Here is a 26,523-nt window from a genome sequence, read left to right on the forward strand (position 1 = left end):
TTTTTGGGCGACTTTCTTATGAAAAATGTATTTATTAATTAAAAAAGGGTATCGTACTTAATAACAAAAAGGTGTATTTTTTATTTTTATATTTTAATATCACTTTGAAAACATTTTCTATGAATTTATTTCAGTGCCTAGAAACTACTCGATAACTCATTCGATAACAACAGCAAACACTTATCTATAGCTGCGGGGCTGGGTCTTACCTTTAACTCGCCATCTGGTCACACTAACAAACAGCTGTTTCTGCATGAAGTTGTGTACGCGGAAGACAGAGCGTTTCAATTCGTTTTGGAGCTCGCAGCGAAACAGTTTATAATTCCGCACGCCAGGATTCCCATTGGCAGAAAGTCGTCGCGCAGCCAACTAGCCAGTTAGCCCGATCCGCGAGAATATCGATATTTAACCGGGCCACAGCAGCACTGCCAACAAAACCAAATACAACTCGAGTGTGCGCCCTGCAGCAAAAATAACTAACTAAAGAAAAAGTAAAGCTGTGGTGTGTTTTGCACATTTAACAATTTGTTAGCCAAATAAAGTAGCAAACGAAATTCGCGAACGAAAGTGCCGCAATTAGTGGTTATATAAATGTAAGCCAAACAACGCGTCGTGCAAGAAACTATGTGGATTTGTTCGCAGAAAGTTGACAAACTGAGAAGAACTAGTTAGCGACAACAACGACCGCTCCAACTGGAAATCGCACTCCGCCAAAACAGATCCTCATTAGCATTTCTTTTGTGCATTAAGACGCGTGTCAACCATTTGTCACCGATCTCCAAACAACCGATCGATTCCTCGTCGAAAAGCAAGGTTAGTTCTGGGTTCTATTTTCGACTTTTTGGGGGTCACTACTCTGCCCGATGAGGTTCCCCTTTTTGGTTTCGAAATTCCAAGCAGCATGGCCCTACTGATTGGCCAGCGGTTCCCATTGGATACGATCGCGTTCCATTGAGAGCTGCATAATTGGTTGTACATTGTATCCCACTATTTGGTTAGTAGACAGTTATGCAATTGGGGCTCCCCAATCTTATCACTCGGTGGGCACCACGTCGCCGCCGTCTATTAAAAGTTCTTGGCCTGCAGTGGGAACACATGTTGGACAACTTTCTCTTTGAAAAGCAAAAGCCACTTGAGCACAGGAGCGTTGGGTGAAGAAACGATAATTAGATTACTTTCGAGCTGATAGAGAATTTGAAGCTCAAAAAACTATTCAATTAGAAAATTCAACATTTGTATTGTTTTGTAATGAAAAGAAATATAACAACCGAATCGTACTGCATTTTCTAGTAAGTAAAAGCCTCCTTTTTAAGTAATATTGCACAGATGTCACCTATTTTGTGCGTCCTTCCTAGTAAAAAACACTTGAACCAAATCGGCAGGAGTTTACTGTAACATCCTGCTGCGCTGTCAACATTTCTTTTCATTTCCTGACGCCACTGTGCGTTTTTGGTAGAAAGAAAGTACTACTACTTTCTCGATGGCAGTTGATTTCCTTGGCCTGTTCCCCACTTTACCAATTTACCAAAATCGAAATGGGCGACATCTGGCAGCGACAGAAACGATACACAACTAAATATATATATATATAGATATACATATAGATATGTATGGTATATATGAAAACCGGCTGAAGGCGTATTACGGTTATGTGAAGAGCGGCAATTTCAAAAATCCAAAATAAATTCCGAAAAAACGCCGTCGGATGACGACTTCATCTTCATCTCCATCTCAGACGACAGACAGCAACAGCATCTGGCTATTAAAAGCAAAAGTGAAAAATGCCACACAGTCGCCGCCGATGCAGTGGCCACAAAAACAAAACAAAAGCCAAAGAAAAAGATGTAGAAAAACATAAACCATAAAACTGCTGCAACAAGTGAAGCAGCTTTGTCAAGTGCATTGCCGCTTCCTTGTATTTTTTTACATTTTTTTTTTTTTTTGTATTTTGTTGCTCAGTTTTTGTTGCTGCTGCAGCGGAGTAGTAATATTATTCAATTACAGGCCAATCCAGTTGCCCCGAGTTGCGAAAGAGTTGGGCTCGGCTTGGTTTCTCGCATGTTCATATTCGATTTTTGTGCCAAGCTCTTGCGCAGACAGCTGAGTTCGAAATTATAGTAACTGCAGTCTGCTCGTCAATGTCAATATTTAAATAGATAGATGATCATTCACGAATCTTTCAAGAGAGACACAAAGAAGATCTATTGATTGACTATGATGGAATACATATAATAAAGTATCTATAGTTCCACAATTTCGGAAAAGAATCTAGCTCTTAGTTATTTTTTATACTATTAAAGCAACTATTGCTCCTATTTTCATGACCCACACTGTACATTCATTGATACCAATTCGAATTGGGATTCCATTGGCGGCGATTTCATAACTCTTGCTCTCACCGCCGTGCGACTTTGGCTTTGCCCAACTTTGATTTGGTTTTTTAAACAAATTTATTTTCATTTAACGCTGGCCGCGCTTCTTTTTCGGCTTTATGGACTGGCATTTTACTCTCTCGTTTCTTTTCTTTGCTTTTATTTTTACCAGAAGTATGTGTATATATATATGTAAACCGATGTAGTTTGGGCAGCCGCAGCAACAATAGTCAGGCATCGACGGACCGAAAAAAAAGTGGTTTCAGTGCTGGTAACTTTCTCCGCCACCTGCAAAAGCGCGCGACTTGCACGCGTTTTAAACCGCACGCATGCGCAGTTCGCTCGGCGCGCCTGTATGTGCGGCATCTCTTTCCCACCGCCTGGGTTGGCCTATCTGCCCCTCCTGCTCTTCGTGTTGGCAACAGAAATTGGTCATGTGCCGCCGCCTGCGTACGTGAGTCTGTCCGCCAGTCCAAAGATTGCGCGATTAGCTAAAACGCGCGCCAAGTCGCATGCAAAACGCGTGCGCGATTTTCAGCCTGCAATTTCATCATCATCGTCATCATGGCAAGCAAATTGTTGTTATTTATGGCAAATTGCGATCGTAAATCGCCGAGCGATGAGTAAACCCGCACAAACGGTTTCTAATGCCTTTATAGGGAAATAAATTCAAATAATATTAGGGTTTTAAGCCAAGAACTAAAGTAAATTACCAGAAAACATAACATATAGGAATAGGAATTTCAAAAAATAAATTTTTACATCCATAAGATACTTTATTTTTGCCGAGTGTAGTCTGCGGGCAATCGAGGTATTTCATATCTCTGCACCCCCATTGATTTCTAGTATTGAGAGCATGACTTTGGAATTCGTCGTTGCCTCTTTTCCGATCACCTTCAAGCGGTATTGCAAAGCCAAGCCATCGCCATCCACACATTGCATTGATGGCTACACATTTCCGCTGCTTTAGGCCAACTTCCAACGAAGGCCAGATGCGAACCCTTTGTTGCGGATGGTCGTAACGAAAAAATGGGGCTATAAAATCGATGTTCAATCGGCTCGAATTAGTCCGTACCCCAAGGCGTCCCCCCAAAGTCACCCAGACTCGGCTGTGGACTCACTTTGAAATGCAAATATCTCCGGCTCAAGCACAAAACGCAAATGCAAACAAAAGCCGACCGACCGCATGCAAATACAAACAAACCAGCATCTCACGAAACCAGCACGCACTTCTGGCATAAACATATCAAAGTTTATGTTTATTAGGCCCGCATTAGAGCCCGAAAAAGAAGCAAACAAGGCGAAGATGTTGCAGCAACCGCAGCTAATGAAAACTGAGGCACCAGCATGCGTTTGGGCCGACTAGCCAATTAAGTTTTCGTTTGGCAAAAAAAAAAAACGACTGAAACAAATCGATTTCCTACTTCTAATTGGCTTGCGACAATCTTAAAGAGATCTATCTCCAGACACTTAAATACCCATTAATTAGAGAGATTGCATCATAACGAAACTCAGCTCAAGTTTATGGTTATTAAGTAAAAATGTAAAGACAAGTCAAGATGAAGCCATGCTGGGTTTTTGCATAACTCTTCGATCAAAACTGACAGGGGCCACAACTTTTCATTTTATCTCAGGACTTCTGTGCTGTTGTTGTAAAATGAGGTCGCCGAAGAAGAAAAACCAGTCAACATTTTCATGTTCAGGGTTCAGAAGTGGCAGCCAGTAAACCGTTGCAACTGCCACTGCGATTTTGGCCAGCTTCTTCTCTTCCCCACCTGCAACCAATTGAAGTTGAGTCTTTGGCTCCCCACCGCAACCCGTTTCGTTCGGCACGTAAAACTCGCCGAACCCCAAGCAATTGGCACTCCGAAATCGTAGTTGACCGCCTTGAATGCTGATGACTTTAATGGCAACGGGTGCCAGACGACGCAACCACTACCAACATCAGCCAATCCGATCGGATCCATTGGAAACAAAGCGTAACGCAAGAAAAATGCGTTGCCTTTACGTATTATTGGCTTTGTGGCATAACCAAGTTATACCAGCCGGCCAAGTTCGGGGCGGATGCAACTGCAGCTCGCGCTGCCAAGTTGTCTATGTCACATGCTGTTTGCATCAAGCTTATGTTGCCAATGCACTGCGCACAAAATTTAATAAACTAGTTAGGAGATAGCCAAACTGACCAAAGACAATACTATTGTAATAATACGGCTATCTAAAAGATAACTAATCTATCTATCTTTCTATATATCTATCTATCTATATAACTATCTATCTATCTACATATCTATCTATCTATCTATCTGTCTATATATGCACCTATCTATCTGTCTATCTATCTATACCTTTGGCTTAAATCCTTTTGCTATAATATATGTGAAGCTTCAAATACAGTGGCTATAAAAGATACTGGCATTGTGATAGGAACTACTAGCTTAGCCATACCAATTTGATAAGAGCTAAAGCAGTTGGAGTATTACATATGGTTCAATGAATGTAATACTTATGGATTTCCTTATGGTTTTCTATCACCTTAATTTCTTGCCGTGTTGCACTAGCAGCTTTAGCAGCTTGTTGTTTCTGTGGCTGTGTTGGCTTGTGTGTCGTGATTTTTATTGTCGCCACCCATGACTAGAGGCACATTGTTTATTTACGCCGGTCAAACAAACTTTGAGCAACGTCGTTGCAAGCGGGCCAAATATTTGAGCAGTGCAGAAGCCGGGCTGTGGCACTTGGATGCGATCTCCCCCAGAGTCCATCCAATAAAACGCCCATAATTACATTAACCGAAGCGACATATTCTCCGATCGTCTTTTGTTTGCCAAACTCTCGGCTGTGAGGAACCGAGGAAACTACTATCAGCTAACCACCAGGCAATCTTGGAGCGAATGGCCTTTTACCAAAAGGTCTGGCAAATATTGCACAAACGCAGCCGCAACGTGTTGAATCTACACTCGGCATTTGTTTGTTGATTTGTTGTTAGCTGGTTGGTTCGACGAGTTCTGCCGTTTGGAAAGACATTCGACGACCCTCACACTTTGTATATAATCAAACTTCAAAGTCAGCCCATTATTGTTGGCCAGGCGAGGTCTTCTTACCGACGACGAAAATATTTGTGCAATTTATAACATTCTTTACGTGTGCCTCGGATTTAATTAATTCCCATAATGCGCCGCATTTTGCCGGATATATTGATGTGTGGAGAGGGAGGGAGAGGTGGGTTTTGCTTTCCTGATGTCGGATATTTCGCAGATAAGGTTGTAAAAACAAACATGGATGCGAGTGTAAGTGGGCTGGCTATTAATCAGATTATAAATGGATTATCGGCTGCAAGACAGGACTTATAAATTAATGATGTGTGCTTAGCTAAATCAAACAAGATGGGAATGTATGCTTCGAATTCATCTGCTTTTCCCTAAGTCGATGCTTTTGATTAATTCCCCCATTGGTTGCCTTCCTATCTCTTTTACTTAATTTAAGTAAGAGAATCAATAACAATCTTATTTGGTAAATTACACTTATATATACCCAAAATATATAATAAATATTCGATTGACGTAGTGCAACCGAAATTATTAATGAATGAATATAATTCTGGCAGTTCATTGGAATGCTATTTTGTTTTCCAAATCGAGGATATTTTCTGCTTATTTTCTAATGCCAACATCACGTACCAATAAGTTATTACACATTAAGGTTTCCGTTGGCCTTACAATTCATTACTCAACACTAAATATCTCACACTTTCCCTGACACGATGATTTGCACTTAGCGATCTATTTACTATTTATCTCATCATCAATGTCGGTTCAGTGGAAACGATCTTAATTCAAGGAAATGAATCACTTTGGAAAACTTTTGATTGCAAATGCTTTCGCATTAATCGAATTGGTTTCTTCAGGGGAAAATGCTGATTTGGGTAATCGAGGACTGATAGTAGAGTGTGCTTGATAAGGTCGGAAACTCTTCAAACTGCCCGCATGGCGAAAAATCACACACACACACGCTATGAGCAGCAAACCAACTCAAATCAATTTCTGTTTAAGCCAGAAAAAGGCATCGGGAGGCGGGAAATGAAGGGGAAATGAGTGGGCGGTGAAGAACTCCCGCCCACCCACTTATTTTTTCGTGTTTGCCCCTATCTCAGCATGTAATCCATGAAGCCGTGTAATATGACTGTGATTGGAAATTGAAATTGCATCCGGCAAACATCAGAGAACCGGCGGAGCGGCGATAAAAATGCCTTCTCCCTTCGCCGAAGGCCGAATTAAAATTCAAATTTGCAACAAGCTGCCAGAAATCAGAGGCAGCCAACCAAAGTTGCCCACTTTACGAGCGCTTATGTGGCAGATGACAGGCGCCAACAACCATGATGAGGTACCCATTCCCATCCCCATCCCCATCCCCATTCAGATTCCGATTCAGATTGGGCCTAATGCTAATGATGATGTGTGTGCATCCGAGACATAATGATGTGGGTGTTGCCGTGATTAGAATTGCCGTGTTTTCATACGTGTTTGTTTTTAGCCCCTTTTTTTTCTTACGTTTTTTGTTTGTTTTGGTTTTGGCCAAATGGCAAACCGAGCATGAAGGCAGCTTTACTTAGCGTGATTGCGAATCGCCGCGTCTCAGACAACTGAAACTGGGGATGCGCCGCATTGGCAAATAAAACAAACAAAACCTTGGCCAAAAACATCGCCTATGGCGGCGCATTTCAATTATGGTTTATTTAATAATAGCTTGGATTGCTTAATTTGTTAACAAAGGTTTATTCGTCGACTCGCGATCGCAGGCGCAGCAGTCATGTTAATGGGCAATTAACCGGATCGCGACTACGACGCTGGCGGGCTTCACCAATTAGCTGGCCACTGAAAGCACTGAAATACTTAATAATATTAATAATATATGCAACCGATTTAACGCCAAATGTAATGCCAAGTTGTTGCCTGCACGTGCCGACACCGAAAATGTCGATTAGCCCAGCCGAAAGAAGCTGGCACGCAGATGCATTACTATGTATTTCAAATGTGATGGTCTTGAATTCTTCGAAAGTATTTGCATAAAATGAATACGAAATGAATTCCCATTTAATCCCTGACAACATCAACGTGTATTCCCAGGAAATAATATTCGTATTCAGGGCTGGGAAGTTAATAGTATTAATAGTATTGAGTAACTTCGTCTTAAGGACGACTAACGAGGGATGTTAACAATTAAGCGGTTGAATAGCCTCAATTAAAATACAATGGGAAACTGAAGCGCGATCAAGAGCTGACTTTATTCCATTAAAGTCATTTTTGTAGTCATTAACTATTTTAAATTCCCTCGATAAGGTCGTTTACTTTACATCTGCGGGCCTTTTTTTTCTTTGTAAGTAAATAGGTACAAAATAAAGATCTATTTGTGTAAATAACATAATCTTTTTTGTATCGTGAACTGATAAGATACATTATCTCGGCAGATAGCATTGTTATTGTTTAAAGGCGGTAAAAAAGGAGATATTGGGATATGTAAACAAATCATATCCTTCCAATTCAGAGCAAATTTCTGAAATTTCACGCATAGTTTCTCAACCGAATTCTATCAAACTTTTTATTGAAATTTCTATAGTTTGCGAAGTCAACCCCCAAAAAGCCTTCGGTTTCTACGCATTTTAAACCCATGACGGCTGAAGCCCAAAAAAAAAAGAAATACAAAACAAAACTTTCTATTTCATTGCGAACGGTTCCGGTTTTTCCCTCTCAGCGTTTTTGGTTCGGTTTTCGGTTTTTTGGTAGCTCTTTGGGATGGTTAACGGCGTTGTGGTCAACGCGAATCGATGGACCAACCGTTAAGTGGGTCAATGTCAAGCGCTGGCCAAGAGGATGAGATGCTGATGGTGATGGCGATGATATCGCGATGCTGGAGCACCTGATTAACATAATCTATTGACACATGTCAGTCTCAGTCGCAGCGTTGTAACATCGGAAGGAGAGAGAGGGCAGGGAATTAATTTGAAATGTTTTTAACTTTGATTTAAGTACTGCTTTTTTTTCAATTCGAAATCCAACAGCTTGTAAAAGTTTTCCCTTTGCCGGAGAACAGGCTGAAAAGAAATCTTTTGATGTGCAAAGTCTGTGGGTTTTACTTTGTTTAACTTTACCATTGTTTCGCTCGAAAAAAACACAACTGTTTTTTAAGACTTCCTAAGTTTTTTTTTTGGCCTCACATGCATACAAATTAGCAGCATTCGCATTTTTGGTAGAAAGTAAAACTGTTTTTTCTTCTCATCGCCGTTTGAGTTTGTCGTTTTATTAATTTATTTATTTGTGCCTCACGCGACAACTTTTACTTTTTGTTTGGCAACTTGTAAATTACACAAAAACGGCTGGACAGCAAAGAAAAATGCTTTAAAAAGTGTTTTAGATTGTTTTCGCCTTCTTATCATCTGATGTCTGCATTAATCTGCGTGCCAAGTGCTTCTGATTGCTTTTCAGACTCGATTTGGCTTTTAGTGAATATCTGGGTGTTGGCCATGCCATCGATTGCCACTGGCTGATAAGAATTTCGCCATTGACAGCGAATAAAGTGTCTGAATTAACAACGTCAATATCAAAGTGCGATCTGCATAGTAAATATCTATGTTAATATTCTGGCTTTGACCTTGTTTTTGTTCCTATCTTATCGCCACGAATGGGGCCACTTTCCGCAGCACTGGCCCATCAATCCCGTTTAAACCCTTTTCGTGTGCACCAGTTTGTGATCTATTTGTGCCTTATCAATCTTACAACATCAACTGGCAAACGGTGGTAATGAGTTGCCCCCAATCCCACGCCACTTGCACTAAAAGCAAATGGTTTTAGCCCTGCCGGATGAGTCACAATCTTCGCCAGCTACCATTAGCCACTGGGCTATCAAGTCCGATCAAAAAACAAGTAGGACAAGTGGCCACATGACTCACACATCTTTATTGCAACTAGAATTGTGTAGAAAGGAGGCGGAAAACTAGTTGCAAGATTGAAGATCTCCAGACACGACGGCTACGCAGAAAAGATACATCCATCCGGTTCGTGAGGCAATCAGTTCTTGTATCTTTATAGTGCGAACTGGCAATGTCGCATAGCAGTCTTTCTAGATACTTAAATTGAAGTATCGTAAACTACCATTTGAGCAATACCAACACTTTTAGTAATCCCATAAAAAAATGATTTTAAAAAATGCAGAATTCGACTTCTTGACATTGCATTAATTATTAAAAAGCAAATGCATTTTAGCTAACAAGATGGTTAATTTATTTATTTATGGCCAAGTGTATTTAATAGTAAAAGTAAAAAGTATTTAATAAAAGTATTTAATAAAAATGCCATAAAGCGTTCTTCAAAAAAATCTATAAATATGATAAATATTCTACTCCTCGTTTGGCCGTGAAAAATAAATATTTTCAGGGCACACAATGCTCTTAACTTAATCCATAAAATGGTGTTTAAGCTCCTAAATATTAATTGGATAAATTAATGCATGGCCACGCCGTTTGTCCCTCCAGTTTTCCGCACCGGGAAAGTTAGGGAGGATGGAACCTGGAACCTGCCACGTTTTCCCAATCGTTATCACATTTATTATAACACGGCTTCACTTGCAACTTTATTCGCCATGCAAGTGGCCAGTTTGCCAAATTTTCTCGGTCTAAGAGCAGATTTTATATGCCTGATTGTTCTAGCCCAAATAATAAACAAACTGTAACAATCTGTTGTTGAATTTTTCAATCGGGCGGAAAAGCACGTAAACAATTGCGATTGAATGCTATGAGAAAGTACTGGACTTTTGGCGCAGGTATACACACAGAATTCTCGAATTTGGATTTGTTTAAATCAAAGTCCAAACTTTTACTCACGTCGATCAAATCGAAACCGCCAAATAATCACAAACAGCCGTAAATCAGAGGCGTTAATTGCAATAATTTGCATGGTGTGCAGTAGTCAAAAATAAATGGAAGGAAATCGAATTGCCCAGCGCAAATATATACAAATATTTTAAATTTTAGGCAGAAAAATATATGTTTTCTAGAACAGGCACACTTTTAATACTTTCTTCTTTATTTTTAAGTATTTTGACTACTTAAGGGGAAAGTCTTTTTCATTTGATAGAATTAAGTGATTCAGGGCTTTTATCTTTTAGCATCTTTGTGCTAAATTCTGGCGTGTTAATTACCAAAAAATTTGTGCAAAAACAATGCCAAATTATATGGAAAATTTCCGCAACCATAAGAAAACACGCTGTATGCCAAAGATTCCAGGAAAACCCATTCAGCCTCTCCCCAAAAAAAAAAAAAAAGAAGAGTGGCACCCAGGCAAATAATGACGCATCGTGATCTCCCCTTTTCTGATTTCTGGGTAGCCCGGCAATTGGACGACCCACACCCATTACCCATCACCCATTGGGCATATTAATTGGGATTGGCGAAGTGACTGCCGCCAGTTCAATTTGGGGAAATGCAAATGCTGCACGCGTCGCTCGATATTTTCGCAGAATTTCGGTTTTATTAGGTCCCCAAGCACTTGGGGCTTACGCCCGTTTCTTTTCAAAGAATTTCTTCCGAGACTTAAGCCTCTTTCCATAGCTATCTATAAGAAATTCTGCCCTCGAAAGTTTAAGAACTTTTATTACTTATGCTAAATCGTATTGGTAAAAATGTTTGTGGAAGAAAATGAAAAGATATACATGTATAATGCTGTTTTTCTTAGAAAAAATAAGTGAAAAATATGTACTCTACATATATTTATCTTATACAAATATCAGCGAAGGTAAAAAACTTTGTTTTAATTAGATTAAAACCAGCTACAAAAAATAAAGTCATGTATTTATTTTTGGATACTTACTTACTTGCATAACAAATGTTTTAGTGGCGATTTGCTTGGACAATACTTTTGTTATTTCGGTTGCCTTACTATTTGTGTTTTCTTATCGGTTACTCAGTTTTACTTAGACATTTTCTCGCTTTGGAATACATTTATTTATTTTGGTAGCTATGCCCCAGCCGAAATCCCATCATCCACGATTGTTTTCTATGGCCATAAGGTTGAGGTCGGCCGCAACATCCGTTCGGCGAGTGCTTTCAAATGTAAACGAAAAAGTATGCAAAACAATGCACAAGGCACACAGATACTCTTACGCACACACTCGCGCCGTGGCGTTTGTTGCCAAATGAAAAGGTCTGCCGCCCCCTTGGCCCGCCGTCCTTGCCACATGCCCCATGCCCCCAAAAAAACGAGGGAAAAGAATACGGTTTTCTTCTATTTCTCCGGATTTCGGTTGCTCTGGCTTTCTGGGGGCTAAATTTAAACATTTCGCCATTCAACAGATATTAGCGGCGCCCTCGTTAATTGTTGTTCCCCGCTACTTCTGTTGTAAAACAGCGAGCGAGAATAAACATTTGAATGAAAATGAAAAATATGTCTAATTTCTCGATTGTGCTTTGGCAATTCCAACTCTGCATTTACGTCACACCCGCTCCCGAAAAAAGATTTCTCGGGAAGATCAGAGGCGCAGTGCCACTCCATTCGGTTCCTGTCGTGTTTTTCACACCCATTTGATGGACCTTTGATGGCGAATAGTCAACATCTTTGGAGTGACTTTGTTTCTGGTGCGAAATGCATTTTGACTTCATCAGTTCAATTGTTTTCAATGAGTGGGTCCAAAGCAGGAAATTGAAGAAAATTAGACGAGAAAAACAGGAAGACCTCTTGGGAAATTGCTAGTCAGGTCAAAATACTCAACTGAAAATATTCAACTGTTCTATAAATATGAATAATATTTTGTAATTCTGTAAGAATGCATTTGACACTGAGTTTTTCCCCATGCCAATTCTCTTTAAATTTGTTTGTGCGCCAAGAAAAAAAAATCCAAAAAACCACATTCGAAAATTTCACACTTGAATATTTCAATTATTTTTCGAGGCGAATATCCCTTCCACGGAATTGGCGCTTACTTAAAATCCCCTTGTGAATTTTGCTTAGCCAAACATATGATGGATTTACACCCGATTTCTGACATGTGCACATGTACTCGAACATGATCTTGATCCGCACCCAATCTCAGCCCTGGCCTTTGGCCACCGGGAAACCCCTGCTCCGATTTTCGCCATAAAACACCTACCAAAAATAACCCAACAATTGCCGGGCATTTGCGGGTCTTCCATTTTAGCCCCATTCAGTGAGTAAAGGAAAGAAACATCAAATTTGTTGTTCTATTTTGTTTATGGAGGAATTGTTTATGCTTCGCACTTTTAACGATCGCATTTGGAGGCTTTACTCGCTCAAATGGCCCCTTGACGTGCAACTTTTGAGTCAATAAAAATCATTACTCTGATCTTTCAGTTCGCCTCCGAGTTGCAACGAAAACTTCAGAGTGGAATTTTTTTCGGTAGATGCTGATGCATTTTTTGAAGAAATCTTCAATCAATTTATAATAGAGGTTCCAAGTAGAGAAAGATAAAGAAATAGAACACTGCATATTTATACAATCTAATAAATTAGTTATTTTGGAACTATCATCTCTATCAAGACCTTTCTTATTCTATCTCCCCAATGTTTTCCCTTTTAGCTCCCTAATCACTTTTGTATCGCAAATTCCTGCCAGTGTATGGTGCATCCCATAAAGATTTAAAAGGATGCTTGTTCCCTGAGTGCTGGTGATGGTTTATGGCCTCCAAGGCTTCAGATTACACAATGCTCAGCCACTTTGGTGCTGGTACTCGCACTCGTAAATCCCCGGCTATCCAACGTCGCCTCTTGGCGTGCCAAAGTGGCATTTGATTTATTTAGCATATTTATTTGTTTATTTTATCGCAGTCTTTCTCTTTTTACAACAAAATGGAAAACATTGTTTATGGACGCCAGATAGTCGCGCTCGCTCCGAAAAAGAGACTGTGCGCCGGCGCAGCATTTGGGCGGGACTCTTTGAATATTTATGGCGCGTTGTCTAACTGGAGGGCAGTAGCAGTCGCAGTGGTTGTATATAATAGTAGCATCAGCTTGGAGCTGGCCATTTTTTATGCCGGGCACGTGGTGGGCGAGCGATCGTCCGGCCAGATTGCCCAATGGCTTAATTAAGCCGGTCGCGAACTCTGCCGGCATGCGGAACTTGGACCGGCTTAAACTATCAATCATGGATTTGCATCGCCTGGGAATGGAGGCAGCTGGGGAGGTATAGAGGAACTGAGGCGTGCCAAAGCTCAAGGACACGCAGCCCGTTCAAATCCGCTTAGTGTAATAACGTGTTTCGCCGTTTCCTTTTCGCCAAGGGGTCGTCTTTATCGCCTGAGCCTGCGGGCCTGTGAATGTGTCAACAGTTAAATCGATATGTTTTTCCCCTGTTGATATAGTTAACTCGCACTCCTGCTTCGACTGCCTACTGCCCTTTTCCCCATTGCTGCCTTGATTATGTGGCGCACAAAAGTTGACTGGCCTGGCCCGCATCCTGGCCTCAAATGTCCTTGGGCTGAACAATTAAAATTCAAAGATAAAAGGGTGACCGCTCTCTCGGTAATTGAAAAAACCCAGTGAGAAGTGTGTTAACTGACAGTTTTTTTTCCCTTCCACAGCCAGCCAAGATTGGCCAGATCTGGACGGGATTCGGACGTGCCGCAGCCATGATAGGACGTTTGTTTCGCGCCCACGGCGAGTTCTGCGCCTCGCATCCCTGGGAGGTCATCGTGGCGCTGCTGACCATCACGGCCTGCATGCTCACGGTGGACAAGAACAACACCCTGGATGCGAGCAGCGGATTGGGCACAGCCACCGCCTCAGCTGCCGCCGCCGGAGGATCCGGATCTGGAGCTGGATCTGGAGCAAGTGGAGCAATACCACCACCGTCTATGGGTGGCTCGGCCACTTCCAGCCGGCACAGGCCCTGTCACGGATGGAGCCAATCCTGTGATGGCCTGGAGGCCGAATACAATGCAGCCGACGTAATCCTGATGACCATCGTCCGCTGCACGGCCGTACTGTACTGCTACTACCAGTTCTGCAGCCTCCACCGCCTGGGATCCAAATATGTGCTGGGTGAGTACTGTGGAAATTACATCACTCGGTGGGCCCCCGATTCGTTTTGGGGGGGCACGTGTGTTGACCAAAGTGGTTAGAACACCATCGGCATTGTTTGTCCCCTCCCCGAACTATTTTGATGACCCCCCCCCCCCTCCCACCTCAACAAAAAAAAAAACTGGGAAAAACGCAAACCATGGAATGTTTGGCCAAGATTTTAGAGGTGGGACAGCCAGCAGGTAGCAACCTGAAGGTGGCCAAACGGAGCTCCCTGGCATTTCTCATGTGCGCTCTAAACGATTCGACCTCCGTCCAGTAATGTGACTCCCACTTATCTCGTCGTCTCTTTCAGGCATCGCCGGCCTCTTCACGGTCTTCTCCAGCTTCATCTTCACGACGGCCATCATCAAGTTCTTGGGCAGCGACATCTCCGAACTGAAGTGAGTAAAAATTCAAAATATTGGTCATTAGCTTTTAAATCCCTGACGTAAAATCAGTAGTTTATAATGTAACTAAATGTGCTAATTAAATGTACAATTAAACACACTTTCAACCAACTTTCAGGGACGCCCTGTTCTTCCTGTTGCTGGTCATCGACCTGTCCAACTCTGGCCGCCTAGCACAGCTAGCGCTATCGGGCAGTAACCAAGCGGAGGTGACGCAGAACATTGCAAGGGGACTGGAGCTCCTGGGACCGGCCATCTCCCTGGACACAATTGTGGAGGTGCTGCTGGTGGGCGTGGGCACACTGTCGGGTGTACAGCGCCTGGAGGTACTGTGCATGTTCGCCGTGCTCTCGGTGCTGGTCAACTATGTGGTCTTCATGACCTTTTATCCCGCCTGCCTGTCGCTGATCTTCGATCTCTCCCGCTCCGGCGTTGATATGTCCGTGGTGCGTGAAAAAGCGAAGGGCTCGCTGCTCCTCAAGTCGCTAACAGAGGAGGAGCAGAAGGCCAATCCCGTGCTGCAGCGTGTCAAACTGATCATGACCACAGGCCTGATGGCGGTGCACATTTACAGCCGGGTGGCTTTCTCCGGCAGCGACTACGATGCCGTGGACAAGACGCTGACGCCCACGCTAAGCCTGAATGTGAGCAATAATCGCACGGAATCGGGTGAAATCGCCGACATTATCATCAAGTGAGTTTGAATGTCTTCAGTACTCAATTGATTGGCCAAACATAACATAACTCTAATATCTTCCAGGTGGCTGACCATGAGTGCCGATCACATAGTAATCTCAATTGTTCTCATCGCCTTGGTAGTTAAATTTATTTGCTTTGACAATCGTGATCCTCTGCCGGATCAGTTGCGTCAATCAGGTCCAGTGGCCATCGCCGCCAAGGCTTCACAAACCACACCAATTGATGAAGAGCACGTTGAACAGGAAAGGGATACGGAAATTTCACCTGTAGCCCGCCCACTATTATTTACCATTGAAGATCAGAGTTCAGTCAATGCTTCAACTCAGACGGATCTGCTGCCACTGCGCCACCGACTGGTGGGTCCCACAAGGCCTCCGCGCCCAATTCAGGAATGCCTTGATATCCTGAACTCCACTGAAGAGGGCAGTGGACCAGCGTCCTTGAGTGACGAGGAGATTCTATCCATTGTCCATGCCGGTGGCACTCACTGCCCACTCCACAGAATCGAATCTGTACTAAATGATCCGGAGAGGGGTGTGCGAATCCGCCGAATGATCATCAGCGGTCGTGCCAAGATGCCGGTTGGTCGACTGGATGTCTTGCCTTATGAACACTTTGACTACCGCAAAGTGCTGAACGCCTGCTGTGAGAACGTTCTGGGCTACGTTCCCATTCCCGTCGGCTACGCAGGACCCCTGCTGTTAGACGGAGAGACCTACTACGTGCCCATGGCCACCACCGAGGGTGCTTTGGTTGCATCCACGAATCGTGGCTGCAAAGCGCTCTCCGTTCGTGGTGTTAGATCTGTCGTGGAGGACGTGGGCATGACCCGTGCTCCGTGTGTAAGATTCCCCAGCGTTGCCCGCGCGGCCGAAGCAAAATCTTGGATCGAAAACGACGAAAACTACCGGGTGGTGAAAACTGAATTCGATTCTACATCGCGCTTTGGCCGTCTTAAGGACTGCCACATTGCCATGGATGGACCACAGCTGTATATTCGTTTTGTGGCCATTACCGGCGACGCCATGGGCATGAACATGGTGTCCAAGGGCGCTGAGATGGCCCTGCGCCGAATTCAGCTTCAGTTTCCCGACATGCAGATCATCTCGCTGAGTGGGAACTTCTGCTGCGACAAGAAACCGGCGGCCATCAACTGGATTAAGGGACGTGGCAAACGGGTGGTCACCGAGTGTACCATTTCGGCAGCAACACTGCGTTCCGTGCTGAGGACAGATGCCAAGACACTGGTCGAATGTAACAAGCTGAAGAATATGGGAGGCAGCGCGATGGCCGGTAGCATTGGTGGCAACAATGCTCATGCCGCCAATATGGTGACTGCCGTCTTTTTGGCCACGGGGCAGGATCCCGCCCAGAATGTCACCTCGAGCAACTGCTCTACTGCCATGGAGTGCTGGGCGGAGAACAGCGAGGATCTTTACATGACCTGCACAATGCCTTCGCTGGAGGTGGGAACTGTGGGCGGCGGAACCGGGTTGCCCGGCCAGAGCGCATGCCTGGAAATGCTCGGAGTCCGCGGAGCTCATCCCACGCGGCCAGGAGACAACGCAAAGAAGCTTGCACAGATCGTCTGCGCCACGGTTATGGCCGGCGAATTGAGCCTGATGGCGGCGTTGGTCAATAGCGATCTAGTCAAGAGTCATATGCGCCACAATCGGTAAGTTTTACATCTACTACATGTTATTGAAGTGAAATTCTAACTTGTGATCCTTTTCTTGCAGCTCCTCCATCGCCGTGAGCAGCGCCAACAATCCTCTCAACGTGACCGTGTCCAGCTGCAGCACCATCAGCTAAGATTGGGCGCTGCAGGGGCGCCGACTTCTACCCTTTTGTACATAGAGTCTCTTTGAACGTGCAGGCCAGGCGTTGCAACTCATTTCTTTAGGTGTTACCTTGTAGTTGAATGTTTCACAAATTGCTTGATAGATAACCTGATTGGCCTGGCCAGGGAACCGAACAGCCAGCGTCCTCCACATCGGCAAATCGCTCCAAGCCAATGCTGTGGGCATAGGATGGATGGGTTGATATCCGATATCCACTGCTGCTGCTACTTCCACTTAGATTGTACTTTTCGTCGTAACGCTATTTTTTTCTACCTATATAACTGAATACTGAGTGATGATCCGCTGGAATCCACACCAGATGCAAGTCAGTGGAGCTATGACCAGGACTAGTGCAAGCGCTGAACTTGTAAAAATTATTTCCTAAGCGAAAAGTAGTACATAGGGTTTGTATAGTGACTAAATTAAAACTTTTAATTAGAGCGTGTACGATCGATATCGATATCTTAATTTCGGTTTTCATTTTTAACAAAAAATTATAAACACAAAGCGTAATGGATAAATGTCTTTTGTCGACGCTGCTCACGGGTTTACAAATCAGCACTTCATTTATTTTATTTTTAATAATAATAATTATTAATAAATTATTATAATTAATTTATAATAATTCACGGCGCGCTTTATTAATTAGTGGTTGTTGTGAGTGTTGTATTTCTCCATGTATGAATCGTATAAAAAGAACAAGAGCGAGCGGCGGTTAATTCTGATCGGTTGACTCCTTGGCCTCGGCCTCAGCATCCTCGTCGCCCTCCTTAACGGGCGGCACAGGGACATCGGCGCTGCTATCGGGCTGGACGATCACCTTCTTGGGACTCGGGCCGTAGCTGTCTGCCTCTGCTGAAATGGCACCCGACGGTCCGGGAGCAGCATCCTCATCCTCGTCGTCGTGAGTCGTCGACTCCGGTTGCAAGCTAGCCGCTGCCTCAGAGGCGACGCCGTTTTTCGCTTCTTCTACGGAACACTCCTCGGGATGTGAGGCCTTGCGCTTGGCAATCCGTTCGCTGAGCGCCTTGTGTAGCTGGGCGATGTCCGCTGGTCGGCCCATGGCCAGGAAGATCTTGACAACGCCAGAGTTGTCGATGGCCGTTAGTCGTAGGGACTTTTGGCTGGCCCGCTCCGCCACCATAGCGGCCCAAACTTTGGTGTTGAGCAGCAGGCGCAGATTTCCAGAAGTGCGAAACACCACTCGCGAGTTGCCCCTTCCGTCCTTGGCGTCGTTTAAGCGCAGACTGCCGCGACCACGCTCCTCCCAGTTGCTGTTAAGAAAGGCGAATAGCTTGCAGCTTACGTCGATAATGTTGATCTCGTCCTCCTCGCCGGTGAAGGTCTCGACCTCTTCGTATTTGCGTTTCTGAGCGCGGCTCTCCTCGTACTCCCGGGCCACATCCGTCAGGCTCTTGGCCTCGGCGGACTCCTTGTTGTTGCTGCTGCTGCTGCAAATGGATGAGGAGGCAGCGGCCTCGCTGGTCTCTGTGGTCTGGGCAGCGTTCTGAATGACGCTTGAGAAGAGCAATGACGCCGAGGACGACGTAGCAGCGGTGGAGGAGGAGGCAGCCTCCTGGGCTGATACCGAGCTGGCTGCCGTATCTGCATCCGGCTCAGCGGTGACCTGTTCAGCATTGGGGGCCACCACACGTTCATGCACATTCTGGCCGAAGACGAAACCGCTGGACTGAACATTTGGCATGTTGTTCTTGGCTGCTGCAAACATGTTGGAGCGCTCAATGCCATTGCTTCGCAGCTTGGTCAGCGGATCCGGCCGCTCGTCCACCTCGTCGTCCTCCTTGTCGCCAGTGGACTCTGCTGCTGCAGATCCGGTGGCCACCACCTCCTCGTCATCGTCCTCGTCCTTGGACTCGCGCAGAAACGGATTATTTTGCAGGGCGCTGTCTTCACCTTCACTTGGGGATGTGGAACTATTGTTGGAGCCGCTGCTGTTGGCCAAGACTGCCGGGCGCAGGACAGCACCGCCCAGGCGAGAAGCCTTCAGGGTGAAGCCACCTCGGAAACAGTTAGTTTCGACTGACGCTTCTGGAAACAAGGGGGAAAAAACAAGACTCGTTTGTCAGTTTGTGGAACTCTTCAAGGGCACGAGATTCGTGATATTTGGCAACTTTAAGTTATAGCAAGCACTACAGCTTGTTTTGCTACGCTTACCATTATTTTCAGACATTGCAAACAAGTCTATTTGCAATTTTAAAATATAAATTGCCAAATCTTTTACAGAATAGAGCGTTCTGTGTAAAGCCTGCCGTATTGTTATCGCTGTGTTATCGCTGTCACTATCGATAAGCGCCGGCGATGGCGCTCAGTTGTCAACACTGACTTTTTCAGTGTTGCTTACTTGCCGCTGAAAAACAAGAAATTTACAAGTCATCGACAGAGTGTTTGCCCAAAAAAGATCGGCAATAATAGCATTTCAACAAAGAATTACATTCAGCAACGGCTAATCAACAATCATACTAGACATGGCTCAGACTCTGGAGGACAAGTCAATCTGGGAGGACGGTGAGGAGTCCCTGGGCGAGGAGGTGATGCGTATGTCCACCGATGAGATTGTGAGCAGGACTCGCCTGATGGACAACGAGATCAAGATCATGAAGAGCGAAGTGATACGCATAACGCACGAGATTCAGGCGCAAAATGAGAAGATCAAGGACAACACCGAAAAGATCAAGGTAGGGATGACAATGAAACGCCACCCAACCAAACAGCCTCATTCGTTAAGAACATCCCCATTAGGTCAACAAGACACTGCCCTACCTGGTGTCCAATGTAATAGAGCTGCTGGATGTGGATCCACAGGAGGAGGAGGACGACGGCTCCGTCACCGTTCTGGACAACCAGCGAAAGGGCAAGTGCGCCGTCATCAAAACATCCACTCGACAGGCGTATTTCCTGCCCGTCATCGGCCTGGTTGATGCCGAGAAACTAAAGCCAGGTGATCTGGTCGGAGTCAACAAAGACTCCTACTTGATCCTGGAAACCCTGCCGGCAGAGTATGATGCCCGCGTAAAGGCAATGGAAGTAGACGAGCGACCTACAGAGCAGTACTCCGACATTGGAGGCTTGGACAAGCAGATACAGGAGCTCATCGAGGCTGTGGTGCTGCCCATGACGCACAAGGAGAAGTTCAAAAACCTTGGCATTCACCCACCCAAAGGTGGGTATCTCACTCGAACTAATGTCACACAACCATATTAATCCTTGCCATTTACAGGTGTCCTTTTGTACGGCCCCCCTGGAACTGGCAAAACATTGCTGGCCCGTGCCTGCGCCGCTCAGACAAAGTCCACCTTCCTCAAGCTGGCAGGTCCCCAGCTGGTGCAAATGTTCATCGGTGATGGTGCCAAGCTGGTGCGCGATGCCTTCGCCTTGGCCAAGGAGAAGGCGCCTGCCATTATCTTCATTGACGAGTTGGACGCCATTGGCACAAAGCGTTTCGATTCGGAGAAGGCCGGTGACCGTGAGGTCCAGCGAACTATGTTGGAGCTTCTTAATCAGCTCGATGGCTTCAGTTCCACTGCAGATATCAAGGTGATTGCGGCCACCAATCGCGTAGACATTCTGGATCCTGCTCTGCTGCGCTCTGGTCGTCTGGATCGTAAGATCGAGTTCCCACATCCCAACGAGGAAGCCCGTGCCCGTATTATGCAGATTCACTCGCGTAAAATGAACGTTAGCAATGATGTGAATTTCGAGGAATTGTCCCGGTCCACGGATGACTTCAACGGCGCCCAGTGCAAGGCCGTTTGTGTGGAAGCTGGTATGATCGCACTGCGTCGCTCCGCCAATTCGGTTACGCACGAAGACTTCATGGACGCCATCATGGAAGTACAGGCGAAGAAGAAGGCTAATCTTAACTACTACGCTTAGACTAGAAATTTGCAGTTTAACTTCACATTGTCAGCTCCCATTAAAATAAACCATGAAAATGTAAAATATTTCAGTTTATCGATCTGAGTTGCACCCTGAAGATCGCCTTTAAAATAACATCGCAACGGCCCTTAAAAGTAACCATTTACTAAAATGGGAGACGTACTGAAATCAATACCCAAAATGATACGATTGAAACCGTTTTAAAATAAACAAAAACATATATCAAATGTCGAGCGATTCATTCGTTTATCAGTACAACATTTACATTCTGAGTACGATATTTTTTAAATATCTAAAAAGGTCGGTTTTAGAATTAATAAAAAATATTACATCGGGCGAAATTAGATGATAAATATTTACACGCACACTAATTAACCTAGAGGGATGATTTACCAATTTACTAAGACTAACCAGTGGGATCGAGTGTGTTAGCGCCATCCGGCGCCGCAGATGTCGTGCCACTTCCCACTTGCGACGCTGCATCGGCACGGGACGCGGCAGTGGTTGCTGAGGCTTCCGTAGAGGAGGACGCGGCCACAGCATCGTGGGATGAAACTGCGACGGCGGGGGTGGCGCCCACACCTTCGACCACCGCGGCTACAGGTGCTGCTTCCGCTCCAACCGGCGCCAAGTTGACTGGCGCAGCAGCAATGTCATCTGCAGCTGGTTGTTGTGCCGGCTGATCCGGCTGCTGGAATGGACGCCTCATGTACATGATGATGCCTAGGAGTAGAGTTAGAACGGTGATCATGTACAAGTCCCAATTGGCAGCAATATTTTCATCCATGTAGAAGATGAACCTGTAAGGCGACTAAAGGGGAACAACATTGAAAAGCTGGTACACAGTTTATCCATAGGGTTTGATAATCACCTCCTTGATTGATTCAATCGTGGCCAGCATTTGTAGCTTAATAAGCGCAATAGCCACAGGCACTTTGGCGTCTGAATTGGTCTCGGCAGCCAAATCGTATAATCTCTTTGCCAGATGCCAGTCCTTCTTCATTCCGAGCCCTTGCTCGTGCATGTATCCCAAATTGAACATGGCTTGGGCATTATATTGCTGCTCAGAGGCTTTCCTGTAGAGATTGATGCGGTTATAAGTCGTTTCCACACTTTATAGTTCACATCCAACTAACCTGTAAAGAGCAGCGGCAGTCTCGAAGTCCGTCGAAGTACCCCAACCGTAGTAATAGTAATCGCCCAGCTTGACTTGGGCCGCAGAATAGCCCTGTCCGGCTGCCCGTTTCCAGTAGTAGAATGCACGAATCAGATCTTCGTGCCGATCGTTGAACACATGCACCTCCTTGCGGTCTAGTAAAAAGGCGGCATTACTTTGAGCCACCTCATAGCCCATTTCGGCCATCAACGAGTACTGCATGTAGGCCTCGTCGATGCGGTTATTTTTATAGTCGCTATAGGCCATCATCAATCGGCTGCTCCAACGGCCACGCTCCGAAACAGTCTTGAAGAACTGGAATGAGCAATATGAAACGGGTTAGAAAATAATTAACATATTAATTGAGCAATAAACTTACTTCTACCGCTGCTGGACATGAACGCAGCATTCCCATACCGTAAGCATTCATCACTCCCAGATTATAATAGGCTAAAACATGGCCTGATTGGGTGGCCAGGTTGAAGTACTTAAAGGCTAACTTGTAGTCGATTTTTACACCATTGCCAGCTGGAAAAGAAATTTAAATTATATGGTTCCTAGAAACCCAATCACTAAAATAATGTATCGTTTACTTACTAAAATACATGTTGCCTAGCTGCAGTTGCCCATCAACCCAACCTTGATCAGCCGCCTGAGTGAAATAGGATAATGCCTTGATGGAGTCTTTGGGAACCCCTAAACCCTTTAGATACATGAGGCCCAGTCCGCTTTGACCAACTGGATCCCCCATTTCAGCGGCCTTGGAGAAGTACTGAGAAATATAATAATACATATTAGAAATATTAATCAAAAAATGTTATCATTATGCGCACCCCAAATGCTGCATCATTATCGGCCTTGATTTGCTCACTTCCTTCCAGATAAAGCTTGCCTAAAAACGCGAAGCCAACTGCATTACCTGCAGTGGCGGCCATTTTGAAATATTCCAAAGCCTTTTGGTGATCCTGCTGGGTGACCTTGCCGCCCTGATAGTACAGCTGACCCAATCCCACCTGCGACTGGATGTCGCCTTTGTCGGCCAGAAGTTTGTAATAGTCGACAATCTCAGTTTCGGGACTGCCGGGATTCTCTAGGTCATCCAGCAGTCTCACCCGATGCACAACCGGCCCATTGGCGAAGGTTATCTTGGAAGCCACTTTCTTGGCTACTCGCTTGTATTGGATCAGCGCCTTCTCACAGCTAATGGGCACATTGATGCCATAGAGATAGCGATATCCCATGGCCATTTGGGCCGGAGTATTATCACCGAGGGCAGCCAGGCTATAGTGGATCAGTGCCAGGGGCTGGCTTACATTTTTACCGCCAACGCCCACCGAATAAAGGAATCCCAGGCCCATGTGAGCCTCTGGGACGCCTTCGTTGGCCAGACTCTCAAACTCATCGACAGCATGGTTGAAATCAAAGTCCATCCAGTGACCCAGTAGGGCGGCCCAGGCTAGTTCCGCCCTCGCCTTGAGGTGATTAAATTCAGCAGCCTTCTTAAGCAAAATAAAGGCTACCCGCTTATCCGTGCTTGGCTTGGCCAATATGTCCATTGCGTTGTCGTACACGGTTTGAGCTGGAAGAATCGCAATTAGCAACTGCAAAACACATAAAACGATGCCCACTTACCTTCTATCTGGTCTGGAGTAAGTTCTAACACTTCAGTGGATTTGCGTTTGGCTTCGATGCGCTCGATCTCTGCTTTCAGCTTTTGCCGCCTGATCACACTGTCGTTCCACAGGCGTTCGAACATGGAATCCGACATAACCTTCGTCCTGGGAGCAAACTTTGTGGACTCCTTGGGTTTGGCTGCCTTGCGTTCGTTGCTTTCCGACGGAACCCGTGACTCTGATTCCGCCGTGGTCACCTCCTCCGCCTCCGCCTGGGTGGAGGGCTCATTGGGCAGCGTTGGCGTGGCTGTTCCCGTGCCCAATCCCGTTCCCGTACCCGTACCTGTGGCCGAACCCAAACTGCTGCCCGTGCCATCAGTGTTGGGCCCTTGGAGCTCCTCCGCTCGCAGCTGCCAGGCGAAAAGCAGCGCAAGCAGGCACATCCAGCTGTTGGCCTTCATCTTCGCCTATCTGCCTTTCTCGATGGCAAAGTGGATGTACAACGGCAATTTTGCTCTTCGCCTTTGCTGCGTCTATATGGTGCTCTACCACTTCTGACGTGTTGTGTTATTTACTGTTTTCTTGGGGCGGAGGGTCGGCAAAAAGAGTTGATTGCTGCTTCTGGGTGGATTCGTTTGACTTACTGGTAGCTCATCTTGGCCACCTCGACTTGGTGGTGGTTGGAATACCTTGGTTGTCTTTCCTTAATTTTTCACACGTAAGATTCTTTTTAATCTTTTTTGTTGCAATGTTTAGTGCTGCTAACGGGCCGAGGTTTGTGTGCCAGTGCTGCAAAGCACCGCGTCTAAAACAGTCGTTTCCAGGGGCGTCTCCAAAAATATTTTTGCGAATTGAAGAGGAGCGGATTTACCACTTAGAAAACATATTCTTAGTCGTCATATAATCGAGGTAGGCTTATAAATATTTAGTGACGACGATATCAAAATTTAATTACAACTTTTTTATTATTACAAGCCACATATAATAAAATTACAATTATCCTAAGCCTGGGGGTAAAACATAAAATTTTAAAAATATTTGTACAATTCTTTAAAACATATATGCACCAAAATGTGAAAGTTATGCTCAACAATTATTTTCCGGGCAACTGCGATAGTAAGCGTCTAGAATGTCTTACCCCGAAAAATTCCCGGTGCTTGCTAGCTACGCCCCTGGATTTTCCGCCTGTTGTTTCGTTATGCAAAGGAACGCGCAGAGTTTTACCAGAAGGAAATCTGAATTGGAACTGTTGACGCGCGATCGAAGGTGATAATTCCGAGCGGGACTAATTAGAATACGAGGAAGATTTCCGCCCGTGTGAATCACCAACTTTTATCTCGTCCAATCCAAGTCAGCCACTGAGCAGCCGGCATGGAGATGAGTGTAAGTAGAAGCTGCGACCTGCGTGCCAGACACCCAGGCCCAAAAGTCACAGCCCAAAACCAAATTGAAAACCGAAACCAGTTCCAACCCGCGCTTCAACCGAGTCAGTCGCACAGCGAATCACTCTTCGAGCTCAACCGTTAGTGCTGGTGAAAGTTACAGCTGTTGCGTTCGCTACGCTGACCTAGTACCCGCCACCTGTGCCCCGATTCCTAATCCTCCAGCGGACACCTGTTATTCCAGGCTGCCATGTTCGCACGCGTGTCCTTCTACCCCACCCTGCTGTACAATGTCCTGATGGAAAAGGCATCGGCCAGGAATTGGTACGATCGCATCGATGAGCATGTGATACTGGGAGCACTGCCCTTCCGCAGCCAGGCCAATGACGTAAGTATCCCCGCGAAACCAAGCTTGAAATCCTTCTAAATCCTTTTTTAACTGCTTAGCTCATTGAAAAGGAAAACATGAAGGCGGTGGTGTCGATGAACGAGGACTACGAGCTGACCGCCTTCTCCAACAACACGGAGAAGTGGCGAAAGCTGGGCATTGAGTTCCTGCAGCTGGCCACCACCGACATCTTTGAGTCGCCCAACCAGGAGAAGCTCTTCCGCGGCGTGGAATTCATAAATAAGTTCCTGCCTCTAAAGCAGAGAATTGGCGGTCTAAGTTCCTCCTACCAGCCGGAGAACGTGGGTTCTGTCTATGTGCACTGCAAGGCGGGTAGGACGCGAAGTGCCACTTTGGTGGGATGCTACCTCATGATGGTGGGTTGATGATCTATTTACACGTAACTCTCTCTATAAAATCTCACAACTTATAATTTGCAGAAGAACGGATGGACTCCGGATCAGGCGGTTGACCACATGCGTAAGTGCCGACCGCACATTCTGCTGCACACCAAACAATGGGATGCGCTCCGGTTGTTCTACACAAACAATGTGGAGACCAAGTCATGACCAAAACCGGACAATAGCCCAAATTTATTGTTTACAGTAGATTACCATACGTAACAAAGGTGGTGCCTGTTACCCAACTACTTTAGTGCTGATTTTCTTGTTGAATATACAATTTTCTACAAAACCCGCTCTGTGCAGCT

General features: G+C 45.2%; 5 protein-coding genes across 5 annotated transcripts; 3 read left to right on the plus strand and 2 right to left on the minus strand.

Annotated features, from left to right (window-relative positions):
- The first annotated feature begins 231 nt into the window (after nt 1–231).
- Nucleotides 232–17,834, plus strand: LOC117145073 (3-hydroxy-3-methylglutaryl-coenzyme A reductase). Its single transcript, XM_033310590.1, has 6 exons — nt 232–813; nt 13,951–14,410; nt 14,745–14,832; nt 14,957–15,532; nt 15,599–17,212; nt 17,277–17,834. The coding sequence occupies exons 2-6, from the start codon at nt 13,999–14,001 to the stop codon at nt 17,347–17,349; spliced, it is 2,763 nt and encodes a 920-aa protein (XP_033166481.1). The 5' UTR covers nt 232–813; nt 13,951–13,998; the 3' UTR covers nt 17,350–17,834.
- Nucleotides 17,835–17,901: 67 nt separating this feature from the next.
- Nucleotides 17,902–19,671, minus strand: LOC117145075 (ran-binding protein 3). Its single transcript, XM_033310592.1, has 2 exons — nt 19,554–19,671; nt 17,902–19,427 (listed from the first exon to the last, which is right to left on the minus strand). Exons 1-2 carry the CDS (start codon nt 19,567–19,569, stop codon nt 18,094–18,096), a joined length of 1,350 nt encoding a protein of 449 aa, XP_033166483.1. The 5' UTR covers nt 19,570–19,671; the 3' UTR covers nt 17,902–18,093.
- A 54-nt stretch (nt 19,672–19,725) lies between these two features.
- LOC117145076 (26S proteasome regulatory subunit 6A-B) lies at nt 19,726–21,338 on the plus strand. The gene is made up of 3 exons (XM_033310593.1): nt 19,726–20,074; nt 20,139–20,559; nt 20,617–21,338. Exons 1-3 carry the CDS (start codon nt 19,865–19,867, stop codon nt 21,270–21,272), a joined length of 1,287 nt encoding a protein of 428 aa, XP_033166484.1. The 5' UTR covers nt 19,726–19,864; the 3' UTR covers nt 21,273–21,338.
- Nucleotides 21,339–21,495: 157 nt separating this feature from the next.
- LOC117145074 (protein sel-1 homolog 1) lies at nt 21,496–24,505 on the minus strand. Its single transcript, XM_033310591.1, has 7 exons — nt 24,064–24,505; nt 23,265–24,010; nt 23,029–23,203; nt 22,811–22,959; nt 22,412–22,746; nt 22,147–22,351; nt 21,496–22,086 (listed from the first exon to the last, which is right to left on the minus strand). The coding sequence occupies exons 1-7, from the start codon at nt 24,503–24,505 to the stop codon at nt 21,682–21,684; spliced, it is 2,457 nt and encodes an 818-aa protein (XP_033166482.1). The 3' UTR covers nt 21,496–21,681.
- A 705-nt stretch (nt 24,506–25,210) lies between these two features.
- On the plus strand, nt 25,211–26,507 carry LOC117145077 (phosphatidylglycerophosphatase and protein-tyrosine phosphatase 1). The gene is made up of 4 exons (XM_033310594.1): nt 25,211–25,427; nt 25,671–25,814; nt 25,874–26,191; nt 26,255–26,507. The coding sequence occupies exons 1-4, from the start codon at nt 25,416–25,418 to the stop codon at nt 26,381–26,383; spliced, it is 603 nt and encodes a 200-aa protein (XP_033166485.1). The 5' UTR covers nt 25,211–25,415; the 3' UTR covers nt 26,384–26,507.
- The last annotated feature ends 16 nt before the right edge of the window (nt 26,508–26,523 follow it).

This window comes from Drosophila mauritiana, chromosome 3R (assembly GCF_004382145.1).
Source record: "Drosophila mauritiana strain mau12 chromosome 3R, ASM438214v1, whole genome shotgun sequence".
Lineage (NCBI taxonomy): Eukaryota > Metazoa > Arthropoda > Insecta > Diptera > Drosophilidae > Drosophila > Drosophila mauritiana.

Coding starts and splice junctions, on each gene's coding strand:
- LOC117145074 (XM_033310591.1), bottom strand. CDS start 24,505: ATGAAGGCCAACAGCTGGATGTGCCTGCTTGCGCTGCTTTTCGCCTGG. Junction 23,204..23,264: donor ATAATGATGCAGCATTTGGG/GTGCGCATAATG, acceptor TATATTTCTCAG/TACTTCTCCAAGGCCGCTGA. Junction 22,087..22,146: donor CGATTGAATCAATCAAGGAG/GTGATTATCAAA, acceptor GTTCCCCTTTAG/TCGCCTTACAGGTTCATCTT.
- LOC117145073 (XM_033310590.1), top strand. CDS start 13,999: ATGATAGGACGTTTGTTTCGCGCCCACGGCGAGTTCTGCGCCTCGCAT. Junction 14,833..14,956: donor AGCGACATCTCCGAACTGAA/GTGAGTAAAAAT, acceptor ACCAACTTTCAG/GGACGCCCTGTTCTTCCTGT. Junction 17,213..17,276: donor AGTCATATGCGCCACAATCG/GTAAGTTTTACA, acceptor CTTTTCTTGCAG/CTCCTCCATCGCCGTGAGCA.
- LOC117145077 (XM_033310594.1), top strand. Junction 25,815..25,873: donor TCCGCAGCCAGGCCAATGAC/GTAAGTATCCCC, acceptor TTAACTGCTTAG/CTCATTGAAAAGGAAAACAT. Junction 26,192..26,254: donor TGGGATGCTACCTCATGATG/GTGGGTTGATGA, acceptor TATAATTTGCAG/AAGAACGGATGGACTCCGGA.
- LOC117145076 (XM_033310593.1), top strand. CDS start 19,865: ATGGCTCAGACTCTGGAGGACAAGTCAATCTGGGAGGACGGTGAGGAG. Junction 20,075..20,138: donor ACAACACCGAAAAGATCAAG/GTAGGGATGACA, acceptor CATCCCCATTAG/GTCAACAAGACACTGCCCTA. Junction 20,560..20,616: donor TGGCATTCACCCACCCAAAG/GTGGGTATCTCA, acceptor TGCCATTTACAG/GTGTCCTTTTGTACGGCCCC.